Source organism: Kryptolebias marmoratus, linkage group LG4, assembly GCF_001649575.2.
Source record: "Kryptolebias marmoratus isolate JLee-2015 linkage group LG4, ASM164957v2, whole genome shotgun sequence".
Lineage (NCBI taxonomy): Eukaryota > Metazoa > Chordata > Actinopteri > Cyprinodontiformes > Rivulidae > Kryptolebias > Kryptolebias marmoratus.
This window is the reverse complement of record NC_051433.1, coordinates 9567763-9593087: the sequence shown is the minus strand read 5'-3', so window position 1 is coordinate 9593087 and position 25325 is coordinate 9567763. Positions and strand designations below refer to the sequence as shown.

At 41.5% G+C, this 25325-nt stretch overlaps 2 protein-coding genes across 2 annotated transcripts; one reads left to right on the top strand and one right to left on the bottom strand.

The window, feature by feature from the left end:
• poc1a (POC1 centriolar protein A) lies at positions 1–24354 on the bottom strand. The gene is made up of 11 exons (XM_017408614.3): positions 24062–24354; positions 21522–21606; positions 21232–21403; positions 20877–21056; positions 20595–20702; positions 20020–20135; positions 18216–18349; positions 14298–14366; positions 14008–14136; positions 5944–6222; positions 1–1049 (listed from the first exon to the last, which is right to left on the bottom strand). The coding sequence occupies exons 1-11, from the start codon at positions 24065–24067 to the stop codon at positions 939–941; spliced, it is 1389 nt and encodes a 462-aa protein (XP_017264103.1). The 5' UTR covers positions 24068–24354; the 3' UTR covers positions 1–938.
• b9d2 (B9 domain containing 2) lies at positions 22468–23284 on the top strand. The gene has a single exon (XM_017408615.3). The coding sequence runs from the start codon at positions 22587–22589 to the stop codon at positions 23112–23114; it is 528 nt and encodes a 175-aa protein (XP_017264104.1). The 5' UTR covers positions 22468–22586; the 3' UTR covers positions 23115–23284.
• Positions 24355–25325: the final 971 nt, after the last annotated feature.

Sequence of the window (25325 nt, the reverse complement as noted above, 5' to 3'; positions counted from 1 at the left end):
AACAGAATCTCGAACATTTTTATTGACTAGTTTCACATCGAGGTTAGGAGCGTAAAACATTTATAAGCAATAACCTACTTCAGAGCATAAAAAGTTTTAGAAACAGTAAAATTGGGGTGGTAAAAACAAAAAAAACAACTAATAATCCAAACTACAACAAAGTCGGAGGAAGATGTCATTTAAAGTGTTCTTGTTGTCAACAGTTCCCCTGAAGATAAACAACTTACTTCATCCTGTTCTGTCTGCAGCACAAAGCCCAAAGCTCAGCGGAAACACAAGTAAGTTGGTAAGTAATCGAGAGTTTAAGAAGCGTTAAAGAAAAACCGTGTAGATAAATAACTCTGGGGCAGCACTATCCATGTTGGAGTAACAACTAAAGATTTATACCGTTACAAGAATCATCAGGGATTGTTGGTGGCATCAATAAATGACAAAAGCTGCCATGTTTTCATGGGATCTCTTGACAATAAAAACAGAAATCGTCACCAGATTTATAAAAAAATAAAGGCACTGCAGCGGCTCTGCTGGGTGTTATTTATCAGCTGGTATACTATTTATACTACAGTAATACTTCCAGCGATCCCGTACCTGGCTCTGTTTACTGTATACTGCATCTGGACTTTGCGATAACCAAGAACATCCGATCTCGCTCCGCTTGTGACGAGCTGAGATCAAACTGAAACGTGAACTCGTGGAGGCCCTCGCACGCGTTGACGCCTGTGCAGGCACACATCCAGCGTGTGCACGCATCCAAGCAGGCTAGTCCTCTGTCAGCAGAACGTGGGCTGCAAACTCAGCACTACTGAGGAGGAACTTCTCTAATATTCAGCTCCTTCAGCCCCGATATCTCTGTGTGAAATAAGCAGGCCGCTTATTTTCGGTGCGTTAAATGTAATGTTCTTATAATGCGACCACCTTTGTCAACTTCTCCTCCGTCGTCAGGCGTCCGCCTTTCTCTGGAGATGCAGTCCGATCTCCATCTGGTTCTCCAAGCACTCCTTGAGTTTGTCTTCGGTCAGCGTCAGCCGCTGCTCGAGGATCGAAACCGTCTGGATGGAGGGAAACAAAGAGATGGGGAGGGCGCAGCGGGAACAAAGGGCACAGAAAGCAGGGAAGGAAGAAGATGAGTAAGAGATAAAAATGTGTGTTCGATGGGGCCTGTGTGGAATTAGCGTTCCAGTAATGAGTTCATGATGGCGGAGGTTGTGCGTGCAAAAGCAACACAGCCAGTTATTGTTGAGAAATTTACTGCTTTGAACGAAAAACACCAGAGCCAGTGTGTCTGGCGCGCACCCTTTTCTTGTTTTCCTCCTCGCGCAGTTGCATGAAGACACCCGTGCACGCAGGCGACACAAGAAAGTTTGTTTTCTGAAAAGAAAAAGAAGGGCCCAGCATGTGTGGGCAGTGAGATCACAGCACAACATACTTTCCCTCTGAGCACCATCCAGCACTGACGGTGTTCGTTGAGTGTTCGAACCCGGCGCCCCACGAGCCCGGCGAGCAGAGGTGCGTCCAGGTGAAGTTTCCACATCAGACACAAATCACCAACTTTTACTCTTCATGTAGTCTGAGCTTCAGGAGCCACCCAGAAACAGCTACTTCATAAAATTCCTTTCACTTAAAAGAAGGAGAAGGTGGAAAAACACCAGGCTTAAATCATGAAAAACAAGTTTGTTTTCCGGTTTCCAAACAGGAGTTTGGGCTCCTGACATCTTAGGAACTTAAATATATAACATAAAGATTATTATAGGCACTGAAACGAGTGTGTGGATGCAGCTCTGGGAAAATTTACCAATATAAAATTTATGGAACAGGGTCAAGATTTCACTTACTTTGGCTTCCTTGCGCTAATCCTATTTTTAAAAGGTGTCTTCTGAATTTTATTTTATTTATTTAATGTTTTGTCAATTCAGTGAACTCTAAATGGTATAGTCATAACACTTCCAAGAATTAAATGCAAGAAATCTGAAAATTTATGTCAAAACTATAAATGACTAACAGATTTTCTGCTTTAAATGCTAAAAATCTGCTCATTTGTTGTTTATGGTACCCTTCTGTTCCTGATATTTATGCCGAATTAGTTCAAACAAACACCAACATCAGCCACAAATAAAACCAGGTCCAATACTTTCAGCGCTCAATCAATAAAAGTTTGGGTCATCTCTGGATTTCAATCATCAATTTAAAAGTTTCTACGACTCAAAACTTCCTGTGCCTAAGATCCATCACAATGTTACATTTTTTAAACTTCTTTCTATGAATATGATCTTACTTTAGATTTGGATTACTAAGTTGCCTACATAACAGTGCGTTATTAGTTATAAGATCCTGATTGGGTTATTTTTGTCAATATGATTCAGAAATCTTGTGATTTTGGCTTTTTAATCGAGAGAACAGAAACAAGGTGAAGCGTCTCTGAATCCACTGTTCACGTCAGTAAACAGGTAACGTTCTGGTAAAGACAGACCTGCTCATCCTGCAGTGGAGAGCCGGACTTCTTTTGTCAACAATCCCCTCTGCATCACTGCAGAAACTATTTCCCTGAGCTAATGAGACACAAAGTCCAACTACTGCTGCGGGCTGTTGATGGAACCAAGTCACAAAATGCAGATTAAAAAAAGGGAGCAAACAACGTCCCCGGGTGGATGAAGCTCTCCGGCTTTAGTGCGGCAGAACTGGAAGAATGTCAGCTTGTGTTGACCTGTAATCCTACGATATGTGGCAGCGATTAGAATCGTGACATTCCTTAGTCCTAGAAAGCAGCTCGGAGATGAGTCACAGACAAATCACAAAAACAAAAACAAGTTTTATCATTTTTCCACTGCTGTTTGAGATAAATATATATATATATATATATATATATATATATATATATATATATATATGTATAGATGTATAGATTTTATGTATTGGTTTAACAGAAGCAGAGAACCTTAACGCTGAAGCAAACAACACTTTGTTACAAATTCACTCCAAACAGGAAACAAAATTTTAACTAATTACACCTAATTTTACAAACATATGAAACTAGCAACTGAAAATACAAAGTTAAAGGGACAGCATTCACCTGGAGAATAAATGAAGTGAGAAACTCGATAATCTTCACACAGACTTTTAAAAAGTCTGACTCATTTCTTTGCAACAAAAGGATCGCCCCTTCTGGACCGCCAGGAAGAATCCAGGTTTTGAGACGCAAGAATGGCTTCATTTTTCAGACCCTGAGGCTGAAGCCGCCTTTTTCATCCAACACGTCTTTCACCCGCCTTTCTGAAAATCCAATACGCATATCTAGGATTTGCTTTCAAAATGTTAAGACAAAAAGTCCGTCCTCCAAGTATTTTAAAGACTGACTTCTGTAATGACATTCAGTGTGGAAATGTGCAGGCCTTTTAAAACGCTAACTGTAATAAAACAGTAATGTTGCTCCAAGCAACAAGTGGGTGGCTTCTGAGAGACGAGAAATGTAATGAAGTGGATTTCGAAGGAAATCGTCTTTGTCTTGAGACTAAACAAAATAAAACGCAAACAATACAAGTTTATCAAGCAAATCAGTCTGAGTCAGACTGTCACAGAAATCCCAGCAAATCGTTTCAATATATAAATAAAATATATATATATTTTAAGCCTGGAGTGGAACACATACATTAACACAAAAGGCAGGATTTTATTTCACATGTAATAAATGATATTAGAGTGTTTATTAGCAGAATAAACTCACTTTATAATCAAATAATATAACATTCCAGAGCATTGGTTGAATAATGTGTGTATGAGGGATGGTTGTCTGAAAGGATAAGATCTTCTGCCATTTCACGCTTAACGTGAGCGCTTGTATTTTCACTCCGCCCGTCTCCATTTTCAGATCAATATGACCCCGTTTATCTCACCAGCCTGATGCAGAGAGCTATTCCTCAGCACAGCCAGCGACTGGTGCCTGTGTGTGTGTGTGTGTGTGATGCTGGATGAATCCCCCAGGCAGCAGCAGCAACAATATACAGGCCGATGGTTTTCATCTGGAGTGGAAACCAAATCTTTATGCTCCTAAAATTAGAGCGAGTCGGTTTTGTTTTCTCTCCAGAACAACATTCCACCCCTTTGCCCTCAGAATTACTGCCCTCTGGTACAAAGTCACACGACTTAGGTAAGAGCTGGGCTCCAAGAAAGTCTGCGAGTCAAAGGAAAACCAATCGGACGGTGAGACGCAGGGTGAGAACAAAACGTGGTCGGTTGATTCGACAACAGGACAGAAGAGCGAACGGGAAAACAGGAACGGACCCAAAGAGCTGGTGTTAATGTAAAACCTCCGCAAGCTTGATCAAACAATGAAACAAAACGCTGACTGACGCCAGGACAAGGAACGTCTCAACTCCTAATGTCTGCAGTTTTATGTTGTAAAAATGGTGGTTCTGCAGAGTTATGCCAGGAGCTTGTTGGCACGTCTGCTGTGTCGAGGACTGTAAACACAGTATGTCCTTAGATTGCTTCTGTTGGGAGCATAAAATCTATTGAGGCAGCGAAAGGTGTTACAACACTTTATGTAATATACTTTGCACACAAGGCAATATTTTTACACTGGAAGGAGAGACAGATGGATGCTGTTTCTTTAAAAGAAACTCTGAGAAAAGGATGAATGATGCTGCGAGTTTACTGGAACGAGGTGGACCGCACAGACACACTATGACCAGGTAGATGTTTACACCTGCTATCTATCTATCTATCTATCTATCTAGATGACCTACAGGGTAACTAACTACTGTCATTAACTGTGTTCAGTAGTTATGTCAAAATTTGACGATGTATCAAGAAAAAAATAACTAAAGTTTATAAAAACTTTTCAGTTTTTGTCAGTAAATCCTACACTAAGGTCCAACTTTAGTTTTACAAATGAAAAATAATTAGAAATAAACAGTAAATCAGCCCTGATATATGATCAGCTATTTTTACATTTTACCTTTTTTTATTAAGATGATTCAAAGTAAACCTGGTGGTAAGATTATGCATTAAAAAAGGTTGACATTAGAAACAAATGAGAGCCTAATTAATATTAAGAGTAAGTTTCCATCATTATACAATAACTACAAACAGTAAGAAGTGTCAGTATATTGTGTCAATGTTAGGAAAGGAGTAACAAAGAGGGGCAGTTTGGTGCAAAGTCGCCACAAAAACGATTGGAGCAACACCAGTGAAATGGGATCAGGTATTTAGATTCAAAGGGCAAAATTTAGCCTCCAAACAGGAAACGGTGTTTCTGTCTTTAGGTTTTTAGGAGTTGAAGCCTCAAATGTTCTCCAGCACTTCTTCCACGGGCACTAAAACCATTTATCGATGCACCAAAAACGTTATGATTTACAAAGGGACGTAAATTGATAAGAAGCAGAGCTTTTCGGGTTTAAAGTCGTCGCTGGTCCTTTTCTGCTCTGTTCAATAATCTATTTTTAGTTCAGCAGAGTCTGGCTTCAAACTGCATCTGGCCTTCACCAGATACTCACACTGAGAGCAGAAACCAAGTCAACACGCAAGCAGGGGACAGGGAAATTAAAAATAAATGTGTAAAGGGGTGATTACAGAACTGTCAAAATGGGGAGAATTAAAAGATGGGAATGAAGAAGAAATGCAGATCTTTAAAACATTGTTGAATTTTCGGTGTGTGTATTTTTTTTTTCGTTCTATGTTGCCTTAAAGATCTAAAACTTGACGTAATTTACTTTGTGATGATTTCAGCAATAAAACGACAGCCAACACGTCACACCGTCTGCAGAACGGCTGGTGGGGCAACTGAAATAAACACATGAGTTATATTTCCAGCGGTGGTTTTTGAACTCGAGAGCCTGTGTTGGTGAACCATCTCCGACCAGAGGCTTCTAAAGAAGAGGAAACCTCTTGTTGTGAACCGTGTGGGCGTGACGCTGTTTGTCGTTACAGACCAGCACATCTTCTGCTTACCTGGGTGAGAATGTCCAGCTGACCCATGATGTGCTCCAGGGTGTTTGTTAGACCAGAGGGAACCCTGCCGTCCGAGGCGGGGGGCCGAGCTTGATCCTGGTGCGACGGCTGCGGTAAACTCTGGCTCCGGTTCTGCTGGGTGGAGGACGAAGTGGTGGTGGGGTCTCTGTGGGCATGAGAGTGGGCCGCCCTGCTGTGGCTGCTGTGATGACTAAAACTCTGAGAGCGGGCGGTGGTTTGAGAGTCCTTTCTGTTCGTCACATCTGCTGATTCAAAGGTCTGCGGGGGAAAAAAAATGGAGGTGAGGAGGCTGTTAGAAACTCAGAACCTCTCACTGATATATAAAGACACATACTTAAGCCCCCTTCACACTTAATTAGGACCCCACTGTGCTCCACATGATCCGCATGACCTATTAGATCCGTGTGGATTCTGAAGATTTGGAAGTCATACCACATAAGACCATGATCGTGCCAAGAACAAGGCTCCATCCTCTCCCAGATGATGATACGCCACACACGTAAGACGCCGATGTTACAACGGGGTTATAGTCCAGGCATGAGGCCAGCGTGGGCAGTTCTGTGGTCCCCTTCACACTGCATGGCCACCCACTATCATGTAAAAACATAAATGTCTGCCAGAACATTCACGGCCCTTGCTTTCTACACTTACAATGTCTTGACCATAGTTATGGAACAAGAGCCTTTAAAATTGCCCTTTGAAAGAATGGAGCTATTAAAGGATGTTTCAGTGGACGCACACACACACACACACACAATCAGTCTTTCTGATGTGATCGACCACATGAAGGTCAGCAGCTTCGCACATCTGTAGGTTTGATCCTACCTCCGTCTGTCTCTGAAGGCCTGTGTGTGTTTCTCTAATGCATCTTAGCGAGAGAAAGGGTGGTTCCAATCTTCCCTACACAACAGGAAGCCTATTTTCACTCATCTGAACACATCAAACCCCATCGCTCCTAAATGAAGGCAGCTGTCCCCGGGCTCGTCACGTTTACCACACACTGAAATAACACTTTCTGTCACAAAGAGGTTCGCGCATTTTCCTAGAAACAGCATCTCATTTATTCCCGCTCCACGTGTTAGAAGCTCCGACTCTAAAAGCGGCGCAGACAGAAACCTCAGTGCCGTAGATCTGGTGACACGATGCACATTAACAATGACTAATAGCGTCTTAGCATTGGTAATTTGCACTTACTCCAGATAAAAGCAATAAATCATTACAATAAAGTCTGGTCATTTATCACACACACGGTTACTGTCGGGACAAGTTCCTGGTGTGGCCAGAGAGCGGCAGAGACAACAGAGCCGTTCTGCTGCACCTTCATCAAGACTGAAACTATCGATCTGTGCGCAGCAATTAATCACACCGCTCACAAATCACTAATTCATAAAAATGCAACTCAAGGAGACTAAATTAGGTCATGACAAAGATTCATGACATGTTTTAGACAGTTAAAGTAAAACTTTCTTGCAGTAAAATGGTTTAGACTTTATGATTGGGGCTTTCGTGGGTAACTTTAGGTGAACAATGTAATACCAAAACTAAAACGATATACTGTTCTGTGATGTCAGTCAGTGCTAACGTAAACTAGCGTGGGTCAGGGGAAACCCTGTCACACAAAAATGCACACACATGTGCAGACAAAGGACCAGGCGAACACAGTAACCTCCCATTTAATGAATCATTTGGAGTGGAAAAACCAACAGTGGAAAATTTCTTGAGGCACAAGTTAAACTCCGACACAGTCAGCCATCGATACACCCGGCGAGCCGCATACGGAACCACTCATCAGAGACACGCTCGCACAGCCGAGTCTCCGAACTGAACCGGTCCAATCCCTTCCTGCAGGAGCGACTGGCTCCAAAATCAACCTCGGTCCTAATTGGACGACATTCAGACTGAACCCGATCAAAAATAACTGACAAAGGTAAAAATAAGTAAGTACATCCTCTTCCCGTTCTACGGTCATGATGTAAAAATAATATCTGGTCCTTGTCAGGTCTTATAATTGAGTAAATACGACCTGAATAGAAGAATAACACAAATCAATAATAAAATGGTATAATATGCCATAACTCAATCAAGACAAAAAAAAGACAGATAAATAGCATGTTAGTGCTGCTAACTGAATAATGGATCATTATCTAATGTCAGCACTTCTATAAAAGCAGAATTTTTAGTAGTTTGTTAGTCTTAGGTCCATGTTAACACCAATTAGGAAAAACTTCAAGAAAATCTTCAAGAAGGAATCGTTGCTTCTCACTCAGTGAAAACGGGTTATAAGCTATAAGGTATAATTTTAAAAAAGTCAGATTATTCACAACTATGGGTTTGTTTAAAAGGGTTGCCAAAAGAAAAGCCTCTTAAAATAAAAAAAAAAACACAAGAGCAAACTGAGAGCGTCGAGCCATAATGCGCAGCACAATGTTTGTTTAAAACGCCTCCCTCTAACTGTCAGCCACGGTGGTGGAGGGATGATGGGCAGCAACGAGAGCTGGACACTTTTACCAAAGGTTACGCAGAGTAAAAGAGCCGCCATGGAGTAAAGAAGGCTTCCAGCACGAGTTGTCGTTATGATAGTCACGAGTATGGCCGCCGTTTATCAATTCACCAAACGCAACACACGCCAGACTACGGCCAAGCCGAGACAAAATCAGACTAAGTGTTTTTATTTTACATAAAGTTTAAGGCCAAAGTTGGAGTTCACGATCAGCTTTAAAAGGCTTTTCATTTGCAGAACTCTGCTCAAATCGTTAAAGTAATATGCCTCTGGAAATTCATAAATTATACAATCTGAATTTTTAGAAAAGAAGTCAACATTTCAGAACCGAAGGAGGCACAGAGTGTTACTCGGCAGGGGAGTTGTGAAGTAATATAGATGAGTTGTGTTGGACATCTCTCATTTTACATCCTATAGCTGCCTGGTGGCACAGATGACATCATCATCATCCTCACCTTCAATATGCATCCAGTACTGACCGTAAAGGCTCAGAGGTGTAACAGAGGGGGGGTTGACTTTACCCGCCATGCTGCCAGACCCCGCTTGAAGTGTTTCGTAAAAGGAGCTAATGTTTGTGGGAGAGGTTTTAGAAATATTGTGTTGACTGTAAAAAGAGACACTTCATGCCCTCCCTGCTGGACTGGCTGCCACAGGACAACCACCAGTTTCCAGCCTTCCTATTGGACAGTACTTTCTTTTTCTTGATTAAATAAGGGAGGCCGGCAGGTGTGTGCGTTTCCTAATACAACCACAAGCGAAGACAAACAGCCTCACCAGCTGCTTATATCTCAGCGGCTGTAAATACAGCACAGCAAACATTTGATGAAAAACTGTTAGTGATGTTCTTTATTCAATGAAGCCTGGGACGAGGGGCGTCTGTGTCGTTTGCCTCACCGTTGCTTTTCTCTCTTTCTCCTGCAGATCTTTTAAAAAAAAAGGGTTTCTCTGCCACCCGTTCGCTTCCTTGTGTGAGCGGCGTGACGGGGTGCGTCTTGCCAGTGATCAGGATGTTTTTTCGTTACCGTCTTTGCCTGGCTTGTAAATTTGGTCTCGGGTGTGCTCATGTTGTCTCACGTGCCCGCCTCTGTTCTCCCCGTTTCTCTCTGCCTTTAACTTCCCGCCTCACGCTGATGCTCGTGCGCTCCACTAGCCCATCAGGCTCTTTAACTCCACCACTCTCTTGTCTTCAGCAGTCCCTTGTCACACCGCTTCCCTTTCTCTTCACCCCCCGCCCGCTGTCAAACGCATTCAGCTCCTGCTGTCAGAGTAATGCCGCCTGTCTTTAAATACTCGCACAGAAACAATCACAAACGCTGTACCTGAATAAATGGCGGATATGTCCTGATTGCACTGTGGTTCACAACTTCAAAAAATAAGAATGTAACGGTTCAAGAGGAGAAACTTCAGACAGCCACTGTAGTCTATGAACCCCGCTCTCTCCATTCTGTCTGATGCTCATCCTGAAGCTGTGCTGAGCAGTGCAGAGTGTGTGTGTGTGTGTGTGTGTTGAGCTGTGAAGGGAAGCCTGCTGCGAGAGCACTGCTCGTCTGTCAGCGCACGTGAGCCGGAGAAAGACCCAGATGTGAAGCTGGAGACGGAACAAGAAGAGAGGGGTGGTGGGGGTGGTGGAGGTGGTGGGGGTTGGAGCCAATGTGATCAGAGAGAGCTGCCCGGCACTCACATCCATCCATCGATGCACGTCTGCGCTCACACGAGAAGGAAAGCTGCAGCGAAGGCGAATTAAGATGTGCTCAGCTGCTGTAAGCAGAAGGACGACCAAACTGAAGCAAACCGAGGATTTATTTTATCTTCCTTTTATTGTGTTTAGCAGCGAGGACAACACGTTTCTGATATAGTGCCCGTATCCCACGAATAAACATGAAACTTCACATCCGAGTATAGGATGAAGGATGAGCCGATAAAACTGTACATATAAAAATATGATGTTATTTTTAGATGTAGAGTTTCTTTAAGCACCACTTTAACAGGAACCCAGTTTTAAAAAGGGGCTAAATTATTTCCATGATATTAACAACTACTGATTCAAAAACAGTTTGTTTGTTTTTTTACTTCAAGTTTTCTGCTCAAACAGGCCTCCATGACTAACGTCTTATTCATCTCTTTAATTAAGTTGCAGCTAATTATTTGGATGCACGACTGGCAGAAGTGCTCCAAAGACGCCGTCATGGCTGCTCTCAGCCGAGAACATCCTGTTTACCCGAATTCTCTGAAAATAAATAAGTGCAGAAAAGCACACTGCATGCACTTTTTTTTTTTTTCCTACATCAGCGTGAGCGTCTGTTTCTTCTCTCTCTTTTAACTCGCGGAGGCTTCGGGTTCCTCACTCCAAAAAAAACGCAGCAAAGCGTCACGTTTAGGTGAGAGGGTGACATTTTCCCTCCTCTCCGCTTCCTCTCAAGCGACACGTGAAGACTTGCAGCAGTACATGAGATAAAAGGGATAGTATTAATAATAAATTATGAATGGCTAAATTATGCATGAAAAGAAAAACCTAGGAAGCACGAGCTTCCAGGTACAGATCCTGCTGTTACTTTAATTGAAGCATCTGGCAGCTGTCAATAAGAAAAAAAAGGGAAAAGTCTGGTCCAAAAGGTATTTTATGTTAACGATGTTAATGTGCCTGCCTGTTCTTGGTTGGCCACTTTTATTATCATTCCTGTTTTAGTCACAAACCTTGTTGGGACTACAAATCTTTATTGGGATCTAAGCCAGGTCGTGAAAAAGCAGAACATCATTTCTGGGGTCCTGGTTCAGGTGAAGGTTAGAGGTTGTTGTTTTCTCAGTCACCTTTTCTTTCCTGGTTCTTAAAAGCCTTTCTTGCCTCATTCATTTAGGACCAACGGAAGGAAAACCAGTTGCTCTCTTTTCAGGGTGACATTAAAGTAATTACATAGTTGTAATTACAGGATTTGCATTTCTTGAAGGAATGCAAATCGCCTGTCGCCTTTCACGTCAGCCTTTTGGACTCCGATCATCTTGATGAGCTGGAGCTGATTTGGTCAAACCTTAAAAATAAAGCTTTACACAATCTTATGCAAGATGTCACGCTAGGAATGATTCTGAGTCATTACCGCATCCAATTTAAGCTAAATGTCTGTAAAACTGACTGAGTTAGGAGTCACTGTTGGCTAATGTCGATTAGCTGTGGTGGCCATCTTCACTTGGGCTGACTCCAAAAAGGTAACCAGTCGTAGATGTACGTTCAGTGAATATTTCCTGAATGTTTCGTTAAAATCTGTCCAGTGGTTGCTCCTTTTTTTATGCTAACAGACAGGGTTGAGGCAACAGAATAATGGTGGACAACAAAATAATGTGCACGGCCAAGAATGCAGTTCTGCAGGCCTTGCACCCAGAAATCAGCCGTGATCTTCATAAACCGGTCGTTCCGAATGAGGCCAAGCGGCACGCTGGTCACAAAAACTATTTACTGAGTCGCCAACTACTGTCCAACCATTTCAGCCCAATGAGACACCAGATTTACAGGATCTCTAGAAGGAAGAGCTGAACAAGAATAACCCGAGCTCCACTGTTCTCACTACAAAAACCCCACTTTGGCTGCTGAAATCACTGTGAAACTTTAACTGAAAGAACCATAAAGATTTTAGTCTTATTCACATAATTTATCTGAGATTACACTAACACTGAATCTGTCTACCATGAGTTTACGTTACAGTACAGAACACATTTCGATGCTTTATGAAATATAGGTTGGACGTAGACACAACCGACTAAAATTTGAAAACTTTCAAAATAAAAGTTTTGAGGGGTGACACTCCTTACGTGTTCGTGTTTCCAAAGTTCTCAAATCTGCAGCTGAAGCGCAAACTGACTCTGTACCTGAATGAGATAAAAATCAAATACGTCTAACAGAACTACTACAGTGTAAAGATGTGTCATAAAAAGGCGTGTTTGTTTAAAGACAGACAGCTAACAAATAAGAGGCGAAGTCCTTTTCTAATCAAGTGAAAGTGAAGTGGTTCCACACTAAAGCTAAAGCTTCAGATTCGTTTGGAAAACCATCGAAACAAGTTTGTTTGGGCTGGAAAAGAACAAGATTTCTCAGAATTAGAGAATATGTTTGGTGCGCCGTACTTATCCCCTTTCTCCACGCGGTCCATCTAACACCCCTTTCAGACTCATCTGTAATAATAGCTGTAATAATCAAGCAGAGGATCTATTAAAATCCATTTGCAGTCCTCTCCTCGCAGCACAAAGAAAACGAGTCAGAGAAGAACAAAAACAAATGTCTTGAGGGTTCCAGGAATATTCATGTGTAATCAAGTGTTAAAAAAGACATTACAAGCTGTGTCCTCACACTGTTAAAGGCCCTTTTAGGTCAGTGCTAGGAGTAATTAGCCTCTTACAGCTGGTTCATCTTAAAACGCCGGCTCCATAACACTGTTCTCCACAGCTGGAGCCGCCCGATAAATATCTTCTGTTCTCAAAACTCGCCTTCAGGCCTGACAGAAATGATTAGAATAATGAACTCTGAAATTGTAATGTTGCAATCAAACTGCAGAAAATCAAATCAGTTTCATTTGTCCCTAAATTTAGCTGATTCTTTGAGTGTTATTAGCATCAAAGATGAAACTGCTGGATATTATTGCTATCAGATCACAGAGAAAGTGATTTACTCGTAATTAAATAAGTAATAGTTTGATCAAAAAGGTTCATAAGATTATAGAATCAACATGTCAGATATGGAAATATGCACACATTTCTTCAAGTGCAGCTTATGTCGTCCCACAGACGGTAAAAAACAAAGCTGCAAGCATTTGTAAAAGTTCCTTTATGTTTAATTTTCTTCCGTTGAACCCAAGCGTGCACGCGAACACGGGTGTGAAGGGGTGTGAATGACTGACGCATCGTTTCCAGGACGAATCTCCAGGCAGGCGGCCAAAAATAACAACAAGTTCTGCCATAAAACAAAACAAAACAAAAAAGGCCTGAAGAAAAATGGCACAAAAGTCCCGACCTAATGAGCTCTGAAGCTCCTGTGCTTCTCGACAACAACCTTTCGTAAAAGGTTTTTTTTTATTATTTTGTAATAAGTGAAATGGAATTTCCTTGATTTTACAGGTGCAGCACTTTCGTTAAAGTGCTTTAAAAGTAAAAGTTGTATCGTAAAAACATCAAACCACATGATGTTGAATCAAAACTTATATTGAACCGCATGTTTGTTGTGATTTTGGGATGACGTTTTGCTGCTTTTTGTATTTGTGAGTATTTGTGTATTTGTCAGATTGGTGGCTGTTCTTTGAAAAACGAAAAAAAAGAGACGTCAAACCCTCATTTAATGGGAATCGCCGCTGTATATCTGAGCTGCCTGGGATACACATGATGTGAGTTTAAATAAGACGTAGGAGTAAAACTGCTGTCAGGTGGCAAAACCCAGAGCTCCAGCCGTAAGGCCGAACACCACAAAGGGTTAAAACTCAACACTGGCCGACTGGACGTTTAACTGCAACAGTTATATTTCTATAATGTGTAGCAGCTGAATAACACGGAGAGCCTGAACGTACCTGGCTGCGGAGAACAGAGGGATGCGAACTAAGCGGCAGGTGACCCACGGAGCTGGCGGCACTTTTCTGCTCCAGCCTGACGCCGTCACTACGTTCAACACAGTCGAAGTTGCTCTTCCAGACCATAACCTGTTGAAAGATGAGTGTTTTTATTTATTTCTGAAGCAATATACCAACGTCAAGTTAAAGAGTCTCTAAAGTGTTGTGAGAATATTACATGTGAACTTAAACTGCTAATTCATTCGTTTAGTTTGATGTTTTTTTTTATGTTAAATGAAATAAGTCATCACCTGCTCATCAGAACCTCCGGAGGAGAAGTGCTCCCCTGTCCGGGAGAAAGCCACACAGGTGACCGGACCCTGGAGAGTAGGACATTGAAGCGGAAAGAAGTCAAATCAAGATGACAGTTTAATCAAATCGTGTCCTGGCTTTGTACCGCCGCAGCATTCCTAACTTCCTAGGAATAAATATAATCATTAGGCGGATAATTGCTTGGCTGAGCGACAAAACGGCAAGAACCCCGGAGTGAAGGAAATTGAAACAAAACAATGATGAGTCATTGTGATGATTCGGTGAAATGATTTCCTAACATCGTAGCATCTAGGTTCCAGTTTTAATAACTTTCTTGCAATGAAACTTAGATAGTGGCTAAAACAAATGTATTAATTGTGTGATAAAGCAGTCCGTATCAAGGGCTTATCCATAACATAAACATTCACAGGTGCCTCCAGTTGCCACCAGAAATCGCTCGGACTTCCCACGACATGAACAAAGAACAACCGAGTAAACAGAAATAACATTAGCCATAGATTCTTTGGCCCCTGTGGGCTGTGGCTGGAAATGTGTAGCTTTCAGGCCATTCATTCATTCATCCTTCAACATTATGCACAGCAACTTTGAATATGAATAATTAAATGCATCTCCTCTGCCAAGAAATGCAGTCAGTGTGTAGGTGTTATTTAAATAAGTGGGAGTGAACAATGTCATTTAACACATTACAAAACACGAGTTGTTTCTAATATAAAAAGACAACCAAAGGATGTAGATAAAGAGTAATGCGTGTCGCTCGTGAAGTCCATGAACGTCCCATCCAAAGAGCATGTCACAGAAACCTGTACCGAAGCCAGGAAATGTTTTTGCATTGGATGTCTTTAATCCATTCAAGGAAACAAAATCGTGATGAGAACAAAAGCTTCTGAGTGTGTGGGTGTGTGTGTGTGGGTGATTGTGGAGGACGGGTCGGTGTGTCAGGCTGCAGCTGAGCAATCGATAAAATCAACAAAAGGCTTAGACAAAGGTTGAGTGAGGTCGCACATGGTAAGAGCCAAGAAAAAAAAAATCACCTGGGGATGTAAGGGCTGTGTGTGTGTGTGTGTGTGTGTGTGTGTGTGTGTGTGCGTGCGCATGAGCCGGGAGAACAGTTCAAAACCTGAGAAATCACACTTTAAAGTTGTTTTTCCACTTCTGAGCCTACTGGCTGTGCTCAAAGGAAATGAGGGGGAAAAAAAAAAAAACTAAAGAAAAGGAGGAAAGAAAATAAAAAGGCAGGCTGCTGACACACACACACACACACATAAAAAAAAAAGGGAGAACCGGGTCCAGCGGCTGGCACCCAGACAGGTTGGTTTGAGTGAGGATGGTTTCCCAGAAGCACCTGAGAGAAGCAGACAGTGTCACCATGGCAACGGCGGTCTGACAGACAACATGTTCTGTCTCTGCTCTGACTAATATGAGCTGCCAGGCTGGCACTTGCTATTAGCGCACACACACACACACAGTCATATACCTAACTGGCACATTTTGTCTTCTGAAAAATGAACAATGATTGCAGAAAGCAGCAGACAGAAGCAGTTTGGTCCTGCCTAAAAATTACCCAAAAAATCATTATATATTCTGTTTTTCTCTCTAAAATCTGCCACCGTTTGAAGTGACGAAACTCTGCATTTCTTACTGATCCACATTAATACTGTTTTGTTGTCTCTGTTGCTCTGAAAGGAACAAAGCAGGGTAGTAAAGCTCGTGCAGCGATTATTTACTTCCCACAAGCCGAAACATCTTGATGTCAGTCCTGCATCTTAACTTCCTTTCAAGCAGTTCCCCCATCAGCTTTCCTGAATTAATAAAAATGGGACCTTTTCTGATCCATTCAGGTGCCTGAGGTCAACGTGATGTTGCCATTATCTGCCACTCAGGCCAGATGACTCTACACACACACCAAACCTGGTCCAAGACGGTCTTCGGTGTAAATAATATAAAAGTGACACAGTGCCAAAAATTACAACATGTATTGTTTTTTTTAACACTGGGCTGCTGTGGCTCAGTGGTTAGAGTGGTCATCCTCCAATGAGAGTTGGAGGTTCGATTCCAGCAGTATGCCACATGTTGAAGAGTCCCTGGGCGAGACCCTGAACCCCTCCCGTCATGTATGAATGCAATCTGAAGCACTGATTAGACTCCATAGGATGATGTATTCAGGTTAGCTTTGTAGCGATGCAGCAGAGTGCTGTGTGGATGTGTGCAGATGGATGGGTGAATGAGGGCACAGATTGGGTTGTAAAGTGCTTCGAGTGGCCTGGTTGCCTAGAAAAGCGCTCTACGAGTACAGTCCATTTACCGACTCGTCCATTTTCTGCTGCTTGTCCAGACTTTCTGAGCTGTTTGAAAGCAGCAGACCACAACCTTTGCTGCAGCACGGACCGGTTTCACACAAGACAACAGTCCTACAAACTAGCGTGGAAAAAGAAGTTTGTGTTTTTTTACTCATTTTTGCTGGATTTTTGCTAGATTTGTAGGTTTATGTGGAACATAACTGATTGAGTCAAATGCAGAAAAGAAGCAACAGAAGTGATCATACTCAGCAAGCCAATGTATATAAATTTTTGTATTTGTTTTTTCACCCTTGTACTAATGTGACAGTACTGATCCATGACCAGGTAGTTGGACACCTCCATTAAAAAAAAAAAAATAGAAATTTGCTCCTAAATAGGTGCTGCTCTGAGTAGCGGTTAGCTTGACTCCCCTGTGAGAATTCCTCCCCGATTCTCCGACCTGAAATCGCTCTGACTCCAGCTTACCGCACACAACCCCACTTACAAAAAAAAAAGGCTGAACTACTCCTTTGATTAGCATAATTTAACCCCAGCCAGTTAATGGCCTCTCGAGGCTTGGTAAACAACACATTTGTCAGATCCAACAACAAAACACTTTACATGTTTTCATATAAAGTACCCGGCACATGGGCCAACGCATAAACACAACACAACACATGTGAAGAGACGCACAAACACGTTAACCTACACACTCACACTGAACAGATGGGGGTCTCTCCCATCTCGAGATCTGCGACAGGAGAGCCAATTAGCACTCCGAGTGGTCCCAGCACCAGCAGATTGGTGGTGTCGCCACAGAGCCAAAAGAAACAGAAACTGAGACAAAGTATAGAAAATGACAAATCTGCAGGTGGAGAGAGAGAGAAGAGGGAGAAAAAAATGTGCTTTTTTTAGCTCCACAAAGAGAGGATTTTTGGCAACTGGATGGAGAGAAACACAGGTGACAAAGACAAAAGGCAGAAATGAAAGACAGGCAACGCATGCAGGGGGATGGATAAACAGACGGACCACATGTGGTACTGGCAAGCCACTGATTTCCACAACTAGCCAGCAAGCCAGTCCATCAGCTGTTCAAATAAACAGACACAGTCAGCGCGCCGTCCGGACAGCAAGTCCAGCCAGCAATGGGAGTCCATCAGATGTGGGACAAGAAGAGGTGAAGGAGGGAAAGATGGACTGAGAGAGAGAGAGAGAGAGAGAGGGAGGACTGTGCTGAGGAAAATGGCGAGACAAAAACCAGAGAAGCAAAAAGGAGGAAGAGAGATGTTCCACAGAAACATAGTTCTGTTTCCTTCCAACAATCCTAAAATGAGTCATCGTGAGTGGGCTGCCCGCTCGCCAGGCAAGTACTAAAATACACCAAATACAAAAACCCGGCACGATACGCACACACACACACACACTTAAGAGTGTCAAACATGGATAAAGAAGGTGTCAAACACTCACAGTTCACACCAACACACCTCCTCTATGTGCATGAAAAGCTGAACAGACTTGACCTATGCTGGTCATGACCACATAAACGAAACCACAAGGAGCTTAGGATATAAAAATAGAGCCTACAGTATATGTTGTGGGTTTGTGTATGTGTGTGGATACCTGATGTCCATGCAGCGTATACAATAATTTGCCCTCCACAAGGTCCAGGATTTTCATTGTAGAATCGCTTGATGCAGTGATTAGAAAATTACCAGCAGGGTGGAAAGACAAACCATTCACCACGCCGCTGTGGACTGAAAAAAGAAAACAATTAGTTATCTTATTTAATGTGAAACTCTCATTTTATTCCGTGTTTATCTCCAACTGTTAAATGACAAACAGTGAGATTACTTTGACAAAAAAAAAAAAACAGGACAAAGACAATCTTCAAATCACTGTTCAGATTGGGACATGGAGTTCTCAGCCTTCCCGAGACATCAGCGTTTACCAAACGTTCACCTTGTAAAGAACATATTATTAGGTTCAGGTTTGAGTTTTCTTTCAAGAATCATTCGGAGGAAAAACAAAGTGCAAAGTAAACTTAAATTTAACAAATGTAGACTTTAGGATTATTAAGACTCTTAGACAAAAGGGCATTCAATTATATGAACAATATTAAAATTATAAACAATAATTCCTAAAAGATTTGGAGTGACTAGAGGGAAACATGATAATAAACGGTCCGTTTTTTTTTCTGACATCTTTATTTAACGCAGTAAAAACTAATTGTACTGGATAATGGGGACGTGTTAATAAAATTATTTAATTAATCCAAATGACTAAATAATGTAAACAAGTGAATTTACTGTCTTTTGAATTAAATGTGTAATAAAAATCATCACAACTGATAATGTGGAAGAATATATGACTGATAATTCTGAGCACAAACAAATGATCAGATTGGTTGATTTTTACATTTCAGCTCAGTGCAGAGATACATCCCACTGTTACAGCTACTGTTTATGAGAGTGGCTTAACAACTACTTTATATTACAACAAACCATATAAGTATAGCATAGTAGCCTTTAGTAATCAATCAGACCATTCCCTAGCTTGAAATCTTGAATCAATAAAAAGAGAAGTTATGTAATAGCAATAGGTCCCTCTGCTGGCTGAAAGGTGCTACAACATTCCATTATGTGAAACTGAAAAAAAAAAGAGGTATATGTGAATGAGAACAAGAAAAGCCATAAATGGACTCTTTACAATAACAGAGGTTCATTCAAGTGCAGAGAGCTTGAGTTAGAACTGAAAAAGGCAACAAAAACAAAAGTTAGACTACCATTCTACCTTCACACTACCCCTCAAAAAGCAAGACATACCTGTAAGTTATTTTAATGCAGCAGCTTTCATCAAACTTACAGTTCTCTGCTAATGTATATGATTTATGATTACTATAATTCCCATGTGCATCTAATAGTAACTGCACAACATTTCAACAGTTCGTCACATCAAGCAGACTAAACTGGTAGATACAGGAGGAGGAGGAGGAGCGTTTATCTCCACGCTCAGTTTCCTCGGGCAGATGTGATTATCCATTATTAGATCTCCCAACTAAAATCCTTTTAGGAGAAATGATTCGAACAATCAGCCTGAGTGGCAGGCTAACAAAAAGGCATCAACGTTCTGCGTATTGATTTAGTGAGAAATGATTCATCTGGATTGATACTCTCATTAGAACATTTCGGTCTTAGATGTAACTGAAGGTTTATTTAGTTTAATTCTGTTGTCAGCCTAAACTGCATTAAAAGAAGGAGATTTTCTTGGGTGTGTTGTATTCCCCAAGTATAAATTTATTCTGGTTTAATAAGTAAAAGGTGTTGGATGGAGATGAACTGATTGACCAAAGGTTATTCTCTAAACATTAAAGTTTGCCTTTATGTCTTGTTATGCAAACTCCAGTTTGTGTTTTAGGTGTTTTTACCAGGGTAGTGTTGAAGCATCTTATGGGATCTGATGTCCCACACCTTAACAGAGTGGTCAGTACTAGCTGCAGCAATACAGGTTCCGCTGGGATGAAAGTCCACATAGTTTGCAAAACTGGAAAAAAATAAATAAATAAACACATGGTGAGGCAGTTTTCCACATTAAATTCATGTTAACTCATGTAATGAAGCATCTGAACACACGTTCTCTTGAAATCAGTTACTCCAGCTTACTCTGTGACTTCAAATATCAGTTGAAAAGACAAGATCTTCGCTTTAATATGCTTCAAAAATCAATTACTATTAAAATAAGATAAAATCTTTAAGAAGAACATATAATGACAGAATTTAGGGAGTAAACGAAAAAACATTTTTAATAGAACAACTCAAGACAAAGGAATAAAAGTCTCATTTTTCTGTACTCATTGTTGTCGTATACAAGTATTCATATTACAACAATACATAAAAACTATATTTTAAAAAAACCCCAGATGATTTCTTATTTCTTTAGCACTCATCAATACATGTCCTATACATGTTTCTCTAATTCATCGTTCTGGCTTCAAGAGCTTACCCAGCATGTTCAAAGAAAGAATGAATGCACTCTCTGCTGTTCTTGTCCCACAGTTTTATGGTCTTATCATCGCTGCACGACACAATCAGACGATCATCTGGAGAAAACCTGATTTAGAAACAAAAAGCAGCCTTTTTAAGCAACAAATTAGTTGGGCGGCAAATGCACAGAAAGGATGAGACGTAACTGAAACATAATGTAACAGGCCACACGCAAGTTCAAAGTACTGTAAAGAATACCAGATTCTACGGGAATAAATAACGATGAATGTGTGTGTCATACTTGGCACAGCGGACCCAGTTGATGTGCTGGTTGAGAGAGAAGAGAAACTTCTGTCTGTGGACTGTCCACACTTTGATGGTTTTGTCATCAGATGCCGTGACCAGAGCCTGTCCATCAGCAGAGAAGTTAACGGAGCGCACAGTGGCAGTGTGAGCCCTGAACACTGTGGAATCAGCCTTCCTGTAAACACACAAGACATTGCTAATGTGTAAAGCAAACACCCACCCAACCCCACTGTGTATTCATAGTGCCTTCTGCTGGTGAGAGGAAATGAGGAGTAATCAGCAGATCGTGTTTATAGACAACGGGATAGTCTTCTGTAGTGATCTTAGGATGAATGAAGTTATGAACGTACATGCTGGGCACCCAAAGGCGCACGGTCTTATCTCTGGAGGCTGAGGCCACCAGGTGGCCCGATGGAGAAAACTGAACACAATTTACAGCTTCTTTATGTCCATCAAAGCGATAGGCTCTCATCTGAGGCTTCATGTTCCAGATCATCACACAAGAGTCCCTGGAGCCCGTGGCTGGAAGAGGAGGAGGAGGACGAGGAGGAGACACAGCTCATTATGACCACAGAGAACACAACAAAATGAAAGACGACAAATACAGACACACAGATGATTACATAAATGAGACGGTTACCAATCTGTTTCATGTTGCAGCTGAAGTCCACACTCGTTACGGTGTCTCTATGACCCTTGAAATGTCTCTCTAGGGTTGGATCAGACTATGTGGACAGAGACAGAGACTCGTTATAACAAAAACAAAGTCAAAATAAAAACGCTGAAAGGAAAGTTTGACACGTTTACAGAAAATAATAGAGATGCACACCAACAACTCTGCTCTCTCCAGCCAACAATGTGCATAACAAAGACATACAACCTCAAAAAGTAGGGAGGCCGCATATTATGAGTATTTAAAAGCGGGAATTGTGAAACCTGAGGAAATGTCCATGCAGGTGATTATAAAATAAGTTACTGATTCAGGTCTGTCAACTAGCAGTTCAGTTGTCTTCATCATAGCTGTATTTACTACAGGGTATATGTATGGTAACTACGAGTGTCCTCATTGATAGCGTAAATAAAATAAAATAAAATGAAGAACAACTACCCTGAAACTGTAAGTATTAAGTAAGCACCCTGAGTGGAAAAAACCAACAGGTTTCTGCTGCAAAATTACTCAATATCTGGACTTTTAAGTAAGAAAACCATCAAGTCACACTTTCACATTGCAAAAATAATCAAATAAATGATGTTATTACAGTTGATTGTGTAGAAAGGTTATTAGGAGTGAACTATTTATCAGCTATCAGCAAATATCCAAATATTTTTATAAAATTAAACCCTGTGTTTAGTCTGTCAGGTAGAAAAATCTAACTTATGTAAGAGCTGCCAGACGTCACAAGTGAAATTAGCTACAGTTCGTGTATATTTTTACTGACTGACAAACAAAACATAATTGACACTAGATTAATAATTAGCTAGAGACGGTTTGAGTGTTTTATTTGTATCTGGCGTTGACAGGAAGTGTTGCCTGTCAGACCACGCTCAGGGTGTAATACCACAGGGACGGGGCGGGGTCAGGCTGGGTTGCCAAGGAGACGGGAGCTGTGTTGCTGTGTAGCCGTTAAATTAGCCGTTAGCTCGGAGGACGAAAAGAAGAGAGCTACTACCGCCGTATGTTCAGGTCAAAGCGGACAGCTGTGACATGGCGGAGCTTCACATTATAGGGCAGATAATCGGGGCCAGTGGTTTTCCGCAAAACAGTCTATTTTGCAAATGGGGGATTCACACGGGAGGAGCATGGCGCCTTCTCTCGGGACTGAAGGAGGGTCAGACCCAGGTGGACATCCCCCAGATCGGAGAAATGGCTTACTGGAGTCACCCGATTGATCTTCACTACGCGACCAAGGGGCTCCAAGGCTGGCCGAAGATCCACGTGCAAGTGTGGCACCAGGACTCGTTCGGCCGCTGCCAGCTGTACGGATACGGGTACTGCCACGTCCCCTCCAGCCCCGGACAGCACCGGATAAGCTGCGTGACCTGGAGGCCGCTCGGCTCCTGGCAGGAGCAGCTGGGACAAATGTTTGTCGGCGGAGGTCCCCAGCTTCGCAACCCGGACCTGATATACGGCGGGGCGGACAGATACAGACTGCACACCGAAGCCATGGGGACCGTGGAGCTGGAGCTGGGGGTTATCATGAGACACTTCGACAAATATGGCGTCGACAGCTGAGACAGCATGGATTTTATATATATATTTATATATTTATGTTGTCAAGGCAAAGACCATGTAAAAATTACATAAACGCCAAACTTTTGTACATTTTTCTAAACTTTTTACGTTTTTACACTTGAAAACACACCAATTTGTAAATAAATCAATATCAACGAAGTTGGCTTCTTTTTTGATATGTTCCACATATTCTCAAGTTATATTTATTTACATTTCAGTACCATTTTCAGTTCATGTTTAAGTACTTTATTGTACATATTTGAATCCTGACCTCAGCAAAGATTTACCAGTTCACTAATACAATTCAAAAACACTTAGATAAGATTACTTATTAAAAGGTTCTCATTGCAAACTATGAAATCAAACAGGAAAAAAGATCACCCTGAACTTTGTTAAATGGTGCAGTTTAAATGAGTTTACTCAAGTGGCTTTCCAGATAGACTCGGGTACGCAATCAATGTAAACAAAACCCATTTCACCTGCATACTTCACTTTGATAATCTGAGGGTAAATATGTATAAATACATCAAAACTTGTCTGCCCATGTGGACATAATGATTAATAACAAACTCACTATGGATGTTATATGCATGAACAGGTTGCACAGAAAGATTAGCTTCAGTAGCCATGGGATTTTTAAGATACTAGGATGAAAATGAACTTCATTAGACCTGGAAGCTGATTAATAAATCACATAAAGTTAAACAACAACTCCTCAATCATGACCATAGCTATTGTAGTATTGCATAAAAATGCAATTAAGTCGTCCTTGTTAAAACCTTGTATTAAAGATGAAGAATGCTAATGTAAAGAGTATCAATCAGATGGTCATATTAGCATTTAAAGCTGCTAAATCAATGAAAAGTGAGATTTCACTCAAAACAAGTAACACACTGCGAATAAGAAACGTACTTCAGTCGCTCCAACAAGTGTTTAGCCAAACTCACCATCATTTTTCCTGATTTTTAACTTTTTATACGCGGCGGGGAAGAGGCTCGTTGCTGCTGCGACCGCTATGACCGAAACGCAGCCGTCGTTAGGGGAGAAATCCGCTTCAGTTAGCTCACCGGTTAGCTGTAGCGTTAGCTCGAAGCTAGCCGGTAGCTGCTAACAACAACCCGAGTTCAGTTTACGCGCCGCGATTGGGCGCTGAGCCGTTGGTCGGAGCTCTTAAAGGGGACGTCGGACCGCAAGCGACTTTTGAGTCGGAGCGAAACGTAGTTTCAAACTGGCAAATGATGTCAAATCACATATAAATGAATTTAGAATAGGAAAGCGAATTGCTCTTTTTTTTTAAATTTCCAACAAACTGAAGTGTAGTAACCCGACGCCGCCACAAGGTGTCAGCAGCGGAGCAGTTTTTAGATCAGACTCATGCTGCCTTTGACGGCAGTTTTGCAGAAGCTTTTATTTAAAAACATTGGTTTAACCATGAATTTGTGTGTAGAGGAGTATACTGTACACACTTACAAATTTATCAATGTAAAATAAACATGCATGTGACAAATATAAAAGTCCTTTACAACATGGAAACATTCTCAAAAGAGATTGCCAAGAGGATGTATTGAAGCAACTCTTGAAGGCCCTTAATCACATCTGGTAAAGCTTAAAACAGGCTATATCTTCACTTGATTTAATGTGCACGGTTCAGCAGGAAACCCTCTAAGTCGTAAGGCTCTCTAGGTCACCTGGCTCTGTTGTTTAGCTGTGAGACAGAGATAACCTGGCTGAATGTAGGTCAGATTATCTGAACTAGAAAATGTTTGGTAACATGTTCTCCAGCTTGGAATAAAAATGGTGATTCTTAGAAACCAACAGGCTGGAGATGTCTCTGCTGACCTTAGCTCAAACATATACTTTAGCTATATCCTCTTTTAGACTATTCCATCTGTAAGGTTAAATATGTCAAACAGCAAACAAGTCGAACCACAACACTTTCATAAGTCACCTTTCTTAGGCCATGTTTGTGTGAGTTCACCGGCTGTAATCATGCTGGTTCAATCATCATTTGCTGTGTATGTTGTCATAGGTCTGGTTTTAGACTCTAATCACAAAAGCAACCAGTACTTCGTCCACCAACCCAGGAGGCATTTCGCCGAAATGGTAATTAAATACTTAAAAACAACAGAATTATGTAAAGCAGAACTCATTACATTGTGCAAATGTGTTCTCAAGAGTTGATAAACTTGTTCAGATGTGAGGCGTTTTCTA